Genomic DNA, 14,871 nt, shown 5'->3' with positions numbered 1-14,871 from the left:
ACGCAGCCCAAGCGGTACCACCAACATGAGCCGTGAGCATTACGAAACACCCCAGCGATCGCCGTCACCCGTCCACTCACCTGTTTTTTTGGAAGCGCCGCGAAAAGCAGACCTCTGAAGACCCCCGACCAACAACGCCCACTATGCTTTCACTGCGGTGAGCCAGGCCACATCCTCAGATACTGCCCTTACAAACGCATGGGACTTCGTGGTTTTGCCCTCAACGCCCCACGAGCGCGACCCGGACAGCGACCCCGTGAAGTTGAAGACTACTTGCGCCGTGCCGAGTATTTTCCCACCCGTCCATCACGATCACCATCACCGCCATACAGCCGCTACACATCGCCAGGCCGTGGCAACACGGCGGCAGCGCGAGGAAGGTCCCCGAGCCCTCGTAGGGGAAACTGAGTAAAGCAGCCTTTAAAGGCGAGGTTGCTTGCCGGCGAATAGACAAAGAACCTCCACTGATCATACCGCACGACGATGACGCCCCGACGGAGACACCACGGCTGCTACGACGACACTTCGCGCTAAGCTCGATGGCACGCCCCAACCGCACTTGCAGCACTCGCAGAAGCCGTGATTCGACACCAAGACTGACGTCCAACTCGAGATCGAGAATCTCTAACTTAGACGTACTTATAGACGGCCGTAGTGTAACAGCACTTATCGACACAGGAGCCGACTTTTCTGTAATAAGTGGAGCCTTCGCAGAGCAACTAAAGAAGGTAATGACTAGATGGGATGGTCCCGTGATCCACACAGCCGGAGGCCATCTCGTGTTGCCAACGGGACGATGCACAGCACGAGTGACTGTCAGTGGATGAACTTACCCAGCACCTCCACCAGTTGTCACGTAGCCGCGACGATGAAGGAACGTGCACGACAGGATCGGGAGCAAGCCGCAACACTCGTTTATTTCACTGGGCTGACCTGCGCCCGAAAGGTACAAGTGAACCGCCATACAGCTGGCGAACTACTACACCAGTGCCCAAGGCTGCCCTCGGCTTATTCGCCGGCAAGCAACCTCGCCTCCAAAGGCTGCTTTACTCAGTTTCCCCTACGAGGGCTCGGGGACCTTCTTCGCGCTGCCGCCGCGTTGCCACAGCCTGGCGATGTGTAGCGGCTGTATGGCGGTGATGGTGATCGTGATGGACGGGTGGGCGGATACTTGGCATGGCGCAAGTAGTCTTCAACTTCACGTGGTCGCTATCCGGGTCACGGTCATGGTGCGTTGAGGGCAAAACCACGAAGTCCCATGCGTTTGTAAGGGCAGTATCTGAGGATGTGGCCTGGCTCACCGAAGTGAAAGCATAGTGGGCGTTGTTGGTCGGGGGTTCTCCAGAGGTCTGCTTTTCGCGGCGCTTCCAAAAAAACAGGTGAGTGGACGGGTGATGGCGATCGCTGGAGCGGTTCGTAATGCTCACATAAGAGATGTCACAGAAGAGAACCACAATGTCGCCACCTACCTTCAACGTGCCGAACAAGCCCGCCAACTTGTACGCCTGCGGATTAAGGAACAGCAGTCCATCGACGCTCGACGCTACAACTTACGCCGCTGCCATACGGAATACAAACCCGGTGACCGCGTGTGGATTTGGACCCCCCTTCGCCACCGAGGACTCAGCGAAAAGTTGTTGTGCCGTTCTTATGGACCTTGCAAGGTCATACGTCGTGTTAGTGAACAGGACTATGAAGTTGTCCCCGATGGCGCGACGACACCGCAACGGCGCCGCGCTAACCCCGAACTTGTGCATGTCGTGCGCCTTAAAGCTTATTACACGCGGTAATAGACCTTACAGTTTGCAATGTCAACTGCGAATTTTGATCTTCCTTTTTGTTCTCGTGTGTTCTTATGACACTGTTCTCGGTTTTCAATGTTCGCTTTTTTAAGCATCGGGCCGATGCTTATTTAAAAGGAGAGTAATGCCGCAATCACTTGCCATTCTTATCGCTTTGCTTTTCACGCACGTGGCTAGTGTGTATCTGCGCTCCGTCATGAAGGCGTGATCCGTAAACTTATCTTCGTGCCGCGTTTTACCGGAAAACGCCCCTCACGAATAAGCCGAGGGCAGCCGTAGACACCGGTGTAGTAGTTCGCCAGCTGTACGGCGGTTCACTTGTTTCTTTTGGGCGCAGGTCAGCCCAGTGAAATAAAAGATTGTTGTGGCTTGCTCCCGATCCTGTCGTGCACGTTCCTTCATCGTCGCGGCTACGTGACAATACGACCGCTGTCTCGACCTTGCTTTTGTCTCCGACTACCTCGCGAGATATGTCAAGTGGTTTCCAAATGTTGAGACACGAGGAAGTGATCACATTTCAATCTACCTTAACATCAAAGGCTTGTCTAGTTGTTGTCCACGAACGACCACTCTAGCAAGCTAATGGACCAACTTCAAATCTGACATTAAAGATGCTTGCAGCGATGGCCTACGATCTGGGTTAGAGCAAACAATGAAGAGCACACTGCAAAATGCCACTCGCACGGTGACGATGTCTTCCGCACGAAACGACTTTGACATATAGTTGACGCGACTCTGAGCAATTCGACGCCGGGCGGAGCGTCGGTATCGGTACAAAAAATCAATTCGCGATCTTAGAGAAGCCAGGAGGATGCAAAAGAAGATTCAGCGTGGCATGGATAGATTAGCGTCGGAACGATGGACATTTTTCCAGCCACTACACCCTCGCAAGCCACTCTTACACAATTGTAAAACGCTGCAAGATCTGCGTCACCCTACGGAACAGCGTTTTCCTTTAAAAGCACTCGTGCTCTTTCAAGGGCGGCAAGACATTGATGTTGCAGAAGATTTCTGTGGGCAGATCGCCAACCAAGGCACTCGTCCAGATTCCCCGGTGAGAGGTGACGTCCCCTACTCCCGTGACTACCACATGGACCTCCCTTTTACAATGGAGGAGCTCGAGGCGGCACTAGCTCTCTGCAGGCGTTCAACTTCTCCGGGTCCAGATGGTATTCCATACCGAGCCTTGTGCAACCTTGGCTAAGGTTCAAGGAGAGCACTTTTGAGCCTTCACAACATCTCGTGGCAGGATGGCAATGTTCCTGACGACTAGAAAGTAAGCCGCTGGGTACCCATCTTGAAGCAGGGAAAATCCCCACTTGAACTCGCCTCATACGGCCCAATAGCACTGGCCAGCTCCATGGGTAAGATAATGGAAAGGATGATACTAGGCCACCTGGAGAGGTATCTTGAATACTACAAGATTTTTTCCAATTCCATGGCTGGCTTCGGACGCGACCGCTCTTCCATTGACAATGTCTTTGATGTAAATTCGTACGTTCAGCACGAAAGATCCCGTAAGTGACCAGCCACAGCTTTGTTTTTAGATGTGAAAGGCGTGTATGATAATGAACTACATGAAGCCATTTTGGGTGCTCTCGCAGTGGTTGGCCTTGGTGGTCGAGTCTTTCGGTGGATTTTGAGTTACATGGCTGCGAGAACATTCTTTGTGTTAACAGAAGATGGCCCAACTACGCGACGCTATACTTCCAAGGGTGTTTCTCAAGGCGGAGTTAACCCGACGCTATTTATTCTTGCACTAATTAGCCTTGCTGAATACTTCCCAAGTACCGTTAAGATCTCAATATACGCCGACGACATCTGTGTCTGGACTTCGGTAGTCACACGTCCTCAGATACGTTCCCGGCTTCAAAGAGCAGCAAGTATAATTGCCAACTACTTGTTGTTAAAACTACGTCTCAGCATATCACCAGAAAAATGCGCGCTGGTGGCCTTCACCCGCAAAGCAATGACCCCTATGTGATCTCAATCTGCGGGCGACCCATTTATTACGCCAGAACCCACCGGTTTATGGGCATCACTATTATAGGGACCTCTGTTGGAGTCCGCATGTGGCCTATATGAAGAAGCGCTATTTTCCAATTGTCCAAGTTCCTGGACGAAAAGACGTGGGGGGTGTCAGTAGAAGCAATGATGGAACTCTAAAGAGCCCTGTTTCTCAGTTTCCTGAGATATAGATTGCCCGTGCTGAGCAATATCTGCAAGAACAATGTTCGTGTTCTACAGGCAGTGCAAGCCCAAGCACTGAGAGTGGGCTTTGGTCTGCCTAGATGTACGTCAACAGAGGCAACAACTGCAATTGCTGGTGACTCTCCGATACAAACTCACATTGCTGTAGAAGTCCTGAAAGCGCACTTTAGACACTTTGTACGTGCTCCCTGTCATCACCTTGCACTGTTGCCTTCAGAGAGGCGCCAAGAATCGTTCACTAAAATGATTGTGAAGTACAACGAGAAACATCCCTCGGACTTCACTCCTGCATCTAAACCATCAATACCTCTTTGGTGTCTTATTCGACCCACAGTGCATCTTAGTGTACCAGGAATCCGGAGGAAATCTGAGCTCTCATCGTCTGTGCTGAAACAACTGTCTCTTCTTGTTTTGCACGAGAAATATTCAGACAGTTTACATGTATATACTGATAGCTCCACGAACCGCCAGCGTTTGTCCGGTGCAGTAGTTGTCCCAGCAAGAGGCGTTACCATGCACTTTGGGACTGATAACTCCACGGCCTCTACAGCAGCGGAACTAGCTGCTTTGCGCGCTGCACTATGTGTGGTCACTCGGGAACCACCACAACAATGGTCGATTTTCAGCGACTCAAAGGCTGCCCTACAATCTGTGCTCTAAGCGCTGCGTCGTAGGATGTACGAACAGCTTGTTTTTTTTTGTGAAAATTTGATGCCTTCTCCACACTTCACACGAAAAGGGGCATCATGTGACGTTTTAGTAGCTGCCAAGTCACTGCGGCGTCCTAGGGAACGAACAGGCCGATGCTGCCGCGCGGGCAGCTCTTCAGGGAACACGAGAAGAAGCCATAACACTTTCGCGAACCGATGCTACCAGTAATATTCGACGACTTGCGCGTGAAATCACGTTTTCACTGTGGTGCCCACCAAGCAACGGGACGATTCGTCCACACCACCACCTGTCCTCTTTGATGGCTCTCCGCATGCCCAGTAGGCTCAACCGAAGAGAAGCCACCCTTCTTCATCGCTTATGGCTAGGAGTGGCATTTACAAAATCTTATTCATTTGTCATAAGAATGGCCGACAACGCTCTCTGCGATGCCTGTCGTCGCAAAGAGACGCTACACCACATTCTGTGCGAGTGTCCGTTGTATGACATCCAGAGACAGTCACCGGCATCCGTTCTTGTGCGCATCGACAGTAGCCAAATGTCTGTGGACACTATTATTTCAAGTGCCCGAAAGAAGACATTGCAACAGAAGGTGACAAAAGCTCTGTCGAAATTCCTACGCGACACGAACCTGAACAAGCGGCTGGAACAGCCATGTCACACACCACGAAAGAGAAGACTGGACTATGACTGAGTGTGCGCGCGTGTGCTGCCATAACGTAAGCGCGATCCTCACAGCGAAGACACGCGAGGAACAAATTGCCCTCCCCCCGAAGACAAGTGCGCGCACGGACACGGGCTACTATGCCCCGTAGGCTGCAGTGCAGGTTATGAACTAACGCATCACATTGCGAACACGCTTAGATTTTTCCGAGAAAGGGGCGTAGCCAGCGGTAAATGGTGTAGATAAACAGCTCGCCGCTAGTTTGCTCAAGGATATCTGTTGCTGGGGCTGAATGATAAGAGCTGCTGAGCGAGAGGTCACCCAATCAATCCCGTGCATTCGGAGAACACTTCTCTGAGTTTAGTGTCCATATAATTGCTATCACAGTAAAGGATGGGTGAATCTGATTATCGTCAAACTCTTAGTGCGCGAGCAATCACTGAGTGTTTTGTTCTTTTTTTTGCTTGCAGCATGCGACGTGTCGGACTGCTACCAGAAGTGCGCACGTGAGAAATTCGTGACGCGGACCAAGACAAACGGTTGCGTCATCCAAGAATGCTTCTGCCTCTTCGAAGACCGTAAGCAGTTAGAACTCGTCAGCATATGTGTTGTGTACCGATGTGGCTGGTGTTTTTTATCAGTTTTCTAATGTATTCTGGATGTTCACAATTTAAGTCACTGGTATTGTCTTGCGCTGGAGATTGCGAACAGTATCAAATCATGGTCACCAGCGCTATACTCGGTATTATGGCTTAAGCACACTTGGACTTCATTGCATACTTTGGTAGTTGTTTGAGAATGCTCCGAATTACACGCTATGTAAGCCGCCAAAGTGGGCATGGTGACGTGCGAAGAAGAATGTGGGACCGTGCAAATAAGTTCAAAACTGACATTAGCTACCCAGGAAATAGGTAGATTTTTTTTACTCGCGGTGCAGTTGCACAAAGCTTTCATCAGCGTGTCACTTCCATAAGTCATTGTATACTCGTGAACTTATGTCTTCCGTTGGTGACGTGTAGGCAATAGTATGCACCTCTGCAGTGGCTGTCGGATTGTAAAGGTATAAAATATGGGGTGCCATTTGTAAATAAAAGATACTTCTGAACGGCTCCTCACTCACTGGGGAACCATAAAACCAGCCGATTGCTTTCAAGCAGCTTTACTAGGTGTGGTCTGATGGCAAGAATTTTTCGAATGATGTGTGTAAAGGGGAGCGTCACCCAACAAAAAAAACGCTTCCTCAATAAGCATCACTTCAGAGTAATCAGCGACAGTCCTGTGTTTACATGTGTCAAGAATATTTTCATTTTTGTATGCGACATAAGCAAGCTTTTAAATCAGGCGTTGCTGCCAAACACCATTCATTACGGTGTATACTTTTATGTTGGTGAGTTGAGCACGTTAAGTTCAAACAAGTGGGACATTGTGAAGTCTACAAAGTAACCAAGGTAGCATAGCAATAGGATGGAAAGGTGGACTAGTTGGTAATTCGTGATGATTCAGCGAACTGGGAGCGCGGGGGTAAACACAGACACAAAGCAAAGAGGAGGCACACAGCACGAGCGCTCATGCTGTGTGCCTCCTCTTTGCTTTGTGTCTGTGTTTACCCCCGTGCTCCCAGTTCGGTTAACCATCAAGCTAGCATACGCACGTGAACTGTATCAAGCTGGGTATATCGGTGTCGATCATTCAACCAAGCTAGGAGGTAAAATTGGCGCGAGGTTCAATTTTTATAAACCATCAGACACGTGCTAATGCTGCGTTCCTCTACTAATGTTTGCCGCGGGCTCTTGCTGAGGGCGGTGAGAAATTAAGGGACTTGTGAGTCATCATTTAAAAGCACAAATATTTCACAAACGCCTCCCAATATATTTCATTTTTCGCCACAAATATGAGAGAACACGTCCACGCGCTGCGGGACAAATGGCTCAGAGAGCTAGCTTCTACTATACTTCTTTTTAGTAACACAATGCTGTGTTAGAGGTAATTATACGGGATTTGTGGCAATGACAGTGGTGGAACCAAATGCATCTCTTGACAGTAATTACTTGGATATGAAGATATAGGTCAGTTTGTACTCGGTGGCACAGCATCCCCATTTGGGTACTTTCAGAAGTTAGCACGTCATTACTGGAAACCGAAAGTCATAAGAATGCCCCTGCGACCAGCATCACATGATAGTAAAATATACTGCAAAAAACAAAGGTACTGGAGCGTTGTGTCTACGGCAGCTCGCAGGAGATCTTTGCGAGCTGCCGTTGACACAAGGCTCCTTCACCGTTGTCACACGCGCATTTTTAGTCGCCATCAAAACCCATTCGTATTAACCATGATCTGATTGCCGCTTCGCTGCAAGTAGAAGGCTTTGAGCTGTCACCATCAGACATAAAAGTGGAGAGCAGTGAAACTCATGCGTGTACAACGATTGCCGCGTCGCTGCAAGTAGAAGGCTTCCAGCGGTGTCCATCAGACATAAAAGTTGAGATAATCTCTCGTACCAATAGGGAAGGTAAAACTCAATTGAAGTGCATGTTAATCAAACTATTTTTGAGTGGCAAGCAAAGTTTTGATGTTCAAGCGGTTCTTGCAGAAATAACATTGCTGATAAAGGGCTCTGTGGAAATAGCGTATGCTGAATTTTGTCAATTAAATGTTTTATGGTAAACAAGTGCAACCTAGTGCATTTCATCTGACGCAAGCTCGAACCGCATTAGCTAGGGTTGTGTAGAAGTGGCCATAAAGTTGATCATAGTCAAGAAAACCGATCCGGATAACCCTGATCGCGATTAAAAGTGACTATGTGAAACCATTATAAGAAGGAGCTCCGCTGATGGTACCAGCGTGACGGCGTCGGAGAGACTGCCACATTACAAGGACACAACTCTCGGTTTTAATTGGCTTCATTGTCTGTCTGTTCTCATCATTTATTTATTGGCGCAACCAGTGAATCGTCGGGAGGAACGCATGTCTGTTCATACTTTTACAGTCAAGTTACTCTTGTCCGATAAATTATCGGTGAAGCACTAATGTATTGTCGGCAAGACTTCTATTTGGGCACACGTGTAGTACACCATTTTGGCTCGACAGGCCCTCTGAGTGAACGATGACATATGAGCATGAGGATATTGTCACGACTAAAAGCCGGGTCGAATATCAGAAGACGATGCAGGGTCGAGCACTTGGAGTATATCAAGGTAGCGAAATGGCCATGAGCGTGACATGTATATCATGTACATGACTTCCACGTCATGATTTTTATATTACCAGTGGTAAATTAAGTTGGTCATGCAGAAATGTCTCATCAAACAAATCTTTGTATATATCAACTTAAGGAAACGGCTGCTAGAGCCCCACGGCCATGACGTGTAAACTATACCGTTCATTAGATATTAGTCATAATTTTTTATAATATGACCAGCCGTTCATGTTCATCCTACAGTTATGGTATGCCACACAAACCTTGGTATCAATCCCCTGAACGATACGGTCTGGAGAGCACAAAGTCATAGGCGGCTTGATACGCTCCAAATACGCTCAAAGTCAGCGAAGTTCGCTAAAAATGCTTCGCATTTAAACAATATCCTGGATCAGGTGGGGACTCAATCTAGGCAAATTCGTAGCAATCAAGTGTTCAACCACACAGACACGATAGTGCTTGTATTTTTTTCGCGTTTACAAAGTGTTTCCGCTAAAAAACACCAATCAATCATAAATAAACATGAGCGCACCGTATCTCTAATACGCGCAGTATTGTTCTGAGCCATATAAAGCGTGTCCAAATATTTTTAACGCGGTAACGGAGACGTAATAGACAGACCATAAAAGAAAAGCTGAGTCGGAAAAGCAATAATCATCAAAGGGCTGACATCATCGGACGTTCTTATTGTTGCCAACACAATATATTAAAAAGGGTAACTATAGCAATATATAACACTGAAATTCCTGCATTAAAAGTTATAAACAAGCATGTTCACGTATTGTAACGAAACGGAAATTGTTCGATGTTGATTTCAACTACCTTTAGGCAAAATACAATGACCATTTATGCAATTTAATTTGTACAGAAAGGAGTGCTTGGAGATTTGTTTAGTAGATAGCACCACAATCCTTGTACCGTATCAACATTTAGGAGCGTGGCCGTGCGGCCTGCATCCGGCTTGCTTGCACACCGGTTGACTCGTCATTCGCGTTTTTTTTTGTTTTTTTTTTTGCGATGAGCGAACAACACGACTTGATGTGTTCATTGCTGCGACTCAACAGAGATGCACGAAACATGAAAAACTGCGAGGGGATATTGCAACGTACAGTGGCGAATGCTAGTGTACGCCAGCCAAGAGCTGAGTATCGTTTCATCATGGCGGCACCCGAGTGGTCATATGTTTTAATGCATACGGGTAGCTTTTCCTCAACAGTCTGTTATGCAGGAGAGTGTTTTATGCCGGGGTCCACCACGGCACCACTCACGTATTCCGTCGCTAATATCACGTTGTAAAAAATATACAAACAGATTCCAAAGAAAAAAGAAGCCGCCCGCATCTTCCCACCGGGAAAACTCAAGTGAATGCGTCGCAGACTGGTAGGGCGTATTACGTAATTGTTGCGCAGTTGCATGTCCAGCAATACGAGACAATGAGTAGTGTAACAAAGCCCACCCCAAGGGGAAGCGCTGGGCGTAACACTAATGGGAGCGTTCTTCAAGAAATAATTACTGATCAATGCCTGATTTTTCGCTGATTGAACTTCAGAAACTTAATACTGACTACGTCCTTATGCTGTACAACGCCATTAGTTTTAATTAGCCAGCTAGATTTTTTATAAGACGTTTTTGTGTAATCCCTAAAAATAGATGTGGTGATTTTCGAAGTGCTAATTGTAACGCAACAATACGTTATTCGCCAATGGCACTATAGTAGCATGTACGGTAGGACAACCAGTTTTCATATTTGCAATTTCGTGGGACTACGCTGGGTGGATTTTTTCCTGAAAAGCTTTCTCTAATCAATATTGCAGAAAAGCACCGTTAGATGGGTGAAATAATCACCTGTCGGTAAATTGATGAGAAAGCTGACGTTGATCATGGTAAAACATCAGCAAAAGTCTGCAGATGTGATGTGCATTAGGATGTACAGCATGGAGCTCTGCACGCCACGTGGTGTGAAAAACGGTGAACTAAAAGTCATGTCCCGAATCGCTGAGTATGGGTATGATTTGGGAATGCCTAATTGTTTTTTCACCTTTATAATTCCTAGGCAAAGTTCCTTTTGGCGTTGCATAAGTCAGTTGCCAGACTTTGGGGTGGTTGTTGCCAAACTGCCACTAAATTTGCCTGAAAAATTTTCTTCTGTAGTTGTGGCTTCTTTGTAAGAGTTTGCTGCCATCCGCGGTGCATTTCGCGAGTGCATGAGCGACGCTGGCCGTTTTAATTAACGAAATGAACCGAGCCTAGCAGAAGTCGAGCATGGTGCTGCCGTGCAATTAAGAGGCCGTTTTATTTCCGTTTTAATTAACGGAATGAGCCAAGCCTAGCAAAAGTCGAGCGTGGCACTGCTGTGCAATTAGGAGGCCAATTTAAATAACGGAATGAACCGCCTAGCAGAAGTCAAGCGTGGCGCTGTAATGCGCGGTTCATTCCATTAAATAAAATATCCTCCTAATTGCACGGCAGCGCCATGCTCGACTTCTGCTAGGCTCGGCTTATTCCGTTAATTAAAAAGAATTCTGTAATGCGTGGCTCATTCCGTCAATTAAATTGGCCTCCTAATAGCGCAGCAGCGCCACGCTCGTCTACTGCTAGGTGCGGTTATTTCCGTTAATGAAAACAGCCAGCGTCGCTCATTCGCTAAATGCACCACGGATGGCACCAAATTCTCACAAAGAAACCACAACTGCAAAAAATTTTTTGCAGTCAAATATAGCGGCAGTCTGGCAAAACTGACCCTCCCAGTCTGGCAACCACATATGCAACGCCAAAAGGAACCTTGCCTATTCCTATTTATTTTATGAATGAGAAGGGCTGCCTTCATCAACTGGTGTGACACTGATGTTGGGTTGTGCCTCACTACTGATTGAAGGTACTGTTGCTTCCATCGGATCTATTCGAGTCAAGCAAAGCGGCAAGTGAAGCGAAAGCCACGTGAAGATGCCCTTGACTGAATTCCAAACGTGCGCTCCGCCACTTATATGCACACTGCCCACGTTCAAGGGAGAGGGGTACGGAGGAGAGGTCCGCACACCAACTACACATGCTTGGCTTGCTTAACGCCCGGTGGTGTTTTATCCTTTAAAGCATCCTGCTATGACAGTTCTGCGGGTGTCTTCCTAAGCCGGCACGAGACCTGAGCATTTGGCAGAAGGCACTAGCATGCGCGGTGAGGGTGTGAATGGTGCCGCCGACGGAGAAGCGCGACATTGTGCGACTAAGAAATGCTCTGCATTTAAAGGGACCAAAAATTCATTTTTTTCGACCAATTTTTTTTTGCTGGCGTGACCGGATACTTACTCTTCGCATTGTTAGCAGCTACAGTAGTTACTTTCAAGAGTACATAGGTATTCTATAAACAGTGTTATTTTTTATTTTAAAAGCCCTCATCACCGATGTGCCTTTGTGTCCAGCAACGCTGAGAATTGATAACGATGCCGGTAGCCCTTCAAGCGACTTGTGCATGCTGTCATTGTTCTGCTTTCGGAGAATTTCTCGCAAATATGCCAACAACGTTTATTTTGAGATTCGGAACCATTTTTGAAAAGTAACAAGTCCTTCCAATGAGGCGATGTGGCTTTATACAGCTTCCATGCATTTGAACCACGCTGCGTGCGCCCGCGCCCAAGGTTGTTGCAGCTTCGCTTGTCCCGTCATCATCACTCTTTCGACCCACGAGCCAAGCCATGACTCCGAAAACGTCACTGCACGTCGTTTCTGAGACAATGTGTAGGTAAAAAAAAACACGTCACTCCAAAATCTTAGCAACCTGCAAACTGCGTGCACGCTTCCGTGAGCACGCTGAAAATCTGCAGAAGACGCATTGACGAGCACGGGATCATTACGCTATGCGAAGGCAGTGCCACAGTATTGATTGATTGATTGATTTGTGGGGTTTAATGTCGCAAAACCACCATATGATTATGAGAGACGCCGTAGTGGAGGGCTCCGGGAATTTCGACCACCTGGTGCTCTTTAACGTGCACCCAAGTCTGAGCACACGGGCTTGCAACATTTCCGCCTCCATCGGAAATGCAGCCGCCGCAGCCGGTATTCGATCCCGCGACCTGCGGGTCAGCAGCCGAGTACCTTAGCCACTAGACCACCGCGGCGGGGCAGCGCCACTTTATTGCGCACTACCAACGCAGGCCTATAAGTAGACCTTTATGAAGTAATACATTATTTTTTTCCATAATAACAAGAAAATTGTTGACCACGTACTCTAGATTACGGTCACGTGAGAGGGCACACCAGATAATTTAAGTGTCAGCCAACAGGTGGCACGACAGGCTATTTTCGCAATTTTCAATGAAGGAAGAAAAATATAACTCCACTTCTAACGAGAAAAAGAGGGCTAGTATGAGTCACTATGAGGGACTCTCTTTCCTTCCTTGCTGTCATTTTACTTTGTGTTCTGGGCAGTTGTCAGTCCCTTTAAAAAACGAGAACAAAATATTCTGTCTAACGGGATCGACGCAGCCGCCTTTCGATTTGCAGCCCGTGACGCTAAACACTATACCACGAGGCGTACGTTGATTTGATTGATTGATATGTGGGGCTTAACGTCCCAAAACTACCATATGATTATGAGAGACACCGTAGTGGAGGGCTCCGGGAATTTCAGCCACCTGGGGTTCTTTAACGTGCACCCAAATCTGAGCACACGGGCCTACAACATTTCTGCTTCCATCGGAAATGTAGCCGCCGCAGCCGGGATTTGATCCCGCGACCTGCAGGTCAGCAGCCGAGTACCTTCGCCACCACTAAACCACCGCGGCGGGGCAAGAGGCCTGGCGTACGTTGTCGAGCATGCTAACGGCAAGACACTCATATGTATACCATGCATCATTTGGCGGTCCTGAGAGCTTCGAAACTTTTGCGCATTTTTATTATCAGTAGCTAGATTGCGCGACGGGCTTGCGTTGGGTAAAGCACCTTGATCTTTAGCATTGGGCGCGCTCGAAAGGTCGCCGCCTCGACGGAGCGTCTTCTCTCCTGTGCCCGCGCTTATCGTAATTCGAAATAGGACGAAGGGCCCTTCGTTATCCGTGTTTACGAAAGGAGCGTGCTGCTCAATCACGATAAATTAAGATTTGTAACAGTTGCTCGCGCTTGTCCTGTGCATACTTGTGCGCTCGTTTAGTGTGTGCTTTCTACTTCAGGTTACAATGCGAGTTTCGAGCTGCTTGCCGTTCTTCACGTGACTATGTATTTTCTGCAGTTGCTCAACTATGCACAATAAACGTTCAACTACTGTAAAGACACGTTGCACTTTTCTGTCATACCGATTCCTGAATAGTGGGATCCGCCAAGTTTTTTCCGCGATCGGCCAAGCTTGGCAAATACTTGAAATTGCTCAGTGAACATTTTAAACAGTGACTCTACAAAAAAAATTCTAAAGAAAGCTTGTACCACCCATCTAGAAATTTAAAGATAATCTAGCTGCTTAACCTTTTTCTGCCCTTTGTGTAAAGAGCGAAAATATCACGTGATGGTCGTGTAATGCAAGGCGCTTATAGTGCCCTCAATTGTAATTTGCATGAATTATCAAAGGCTGTTCCGCGCACGAACGTTGTTTAAACAGGCTGTCGGTGACCACGATGGCCGTTAAGCCATGGTATGATGGTACATAAAAAAAGTTGATCAAAAACTTTCGCTTAAACTTTGCACCATCATTTGCTATAAGATACAATCTGTTCATGCGAAGAAGCGGGTCATATAGCACTTACACTGGTGGGGACGTTGACACTGTCGCTCACTGCGGCGTTGAACAGAAGATAAACCTGGAAAGGTGCAAAGTACGCAGTGAAAGACCGGCGTTTCCCACTAGAACATGCCAATCGCTGCTAATGGGCAGTGAGAGACAGAAGGCTCCGATTAGACACAGAGACCCACAGTCCGTTTTACTTGACGCGCACGCTGCGAATTTTTATCGTTCAACAACACACAGGATAAATATCCCACCGGCATACCCTGGAGGTCAACATCCGGTGTCTATAAGAAGCCAAAGCAAAGCATGGCGGCATTGCAACTCTGGACAGGCAGCGCTATCTATGGTAAAAAAGTAGAAATCAGAGATGTATATCATGCCTTTTCCCTTTCCGTCAAAGCGCTGCCGATCGCTTACGTGCTCGTACAAAGAAATCGCGGTGCATTTGAGTCACCTCACAACGTACCACTTGCAGCACGGCTTTATAAATGTTTCTGAGCTGAACAAGAATTTACGTGAAGCAAATATAGGAAAAGGAGTAAAGCTCGTTAGTCAAGTTTCGGATGTGGAGCAGACGACGGAAGACGGGGACGCCCGAGTCACTGCAAAATGCATT

At 47.5% G+C, this 14,871-nt stretch overlaps 1 protein-coding gene across 1 annotated transcript in view; it reads left to right on the top strand.

Annotated features, from left to right (window-relative positions):
• Positions 1-14,871, top strand: part of LOC142777325 (uncharacterized) — a 134,972-nt gene that overhangs the window by 98,515 nt on the left and 21,586 nt on the right. Inside the window, exon 4 of the mRNA XM_075881624.1 lies at positions 5,817-5,924. Coding sequence (XP_075737739.1) covers positions 5,817-5,924 — 108 coding nt within the window. The remainder of the gene's footprint in view (positions 1-5,816; positions 5,925-14,871) is intronic.

This window comes from Rhipicephalus microplus, chromosome X (assembly GCF_043290135.1).
Source record: "Rhipicephalus microplus isolate Deutch F79 chromosome X, USDA_Rmic, whole genome shotgun sequence".
Taxonomy (NCBI): Eukaryota; Metazoa; Arthropoda; class Arachnida; order Ixodida; family Ixodidae; genus Rhipicephalus; species Rhipicephalus microplus.
Note: the sequence above shows the minus strand (reverse complement) of the source record. Positions and strands in the feature narration are given on the sequence as shown.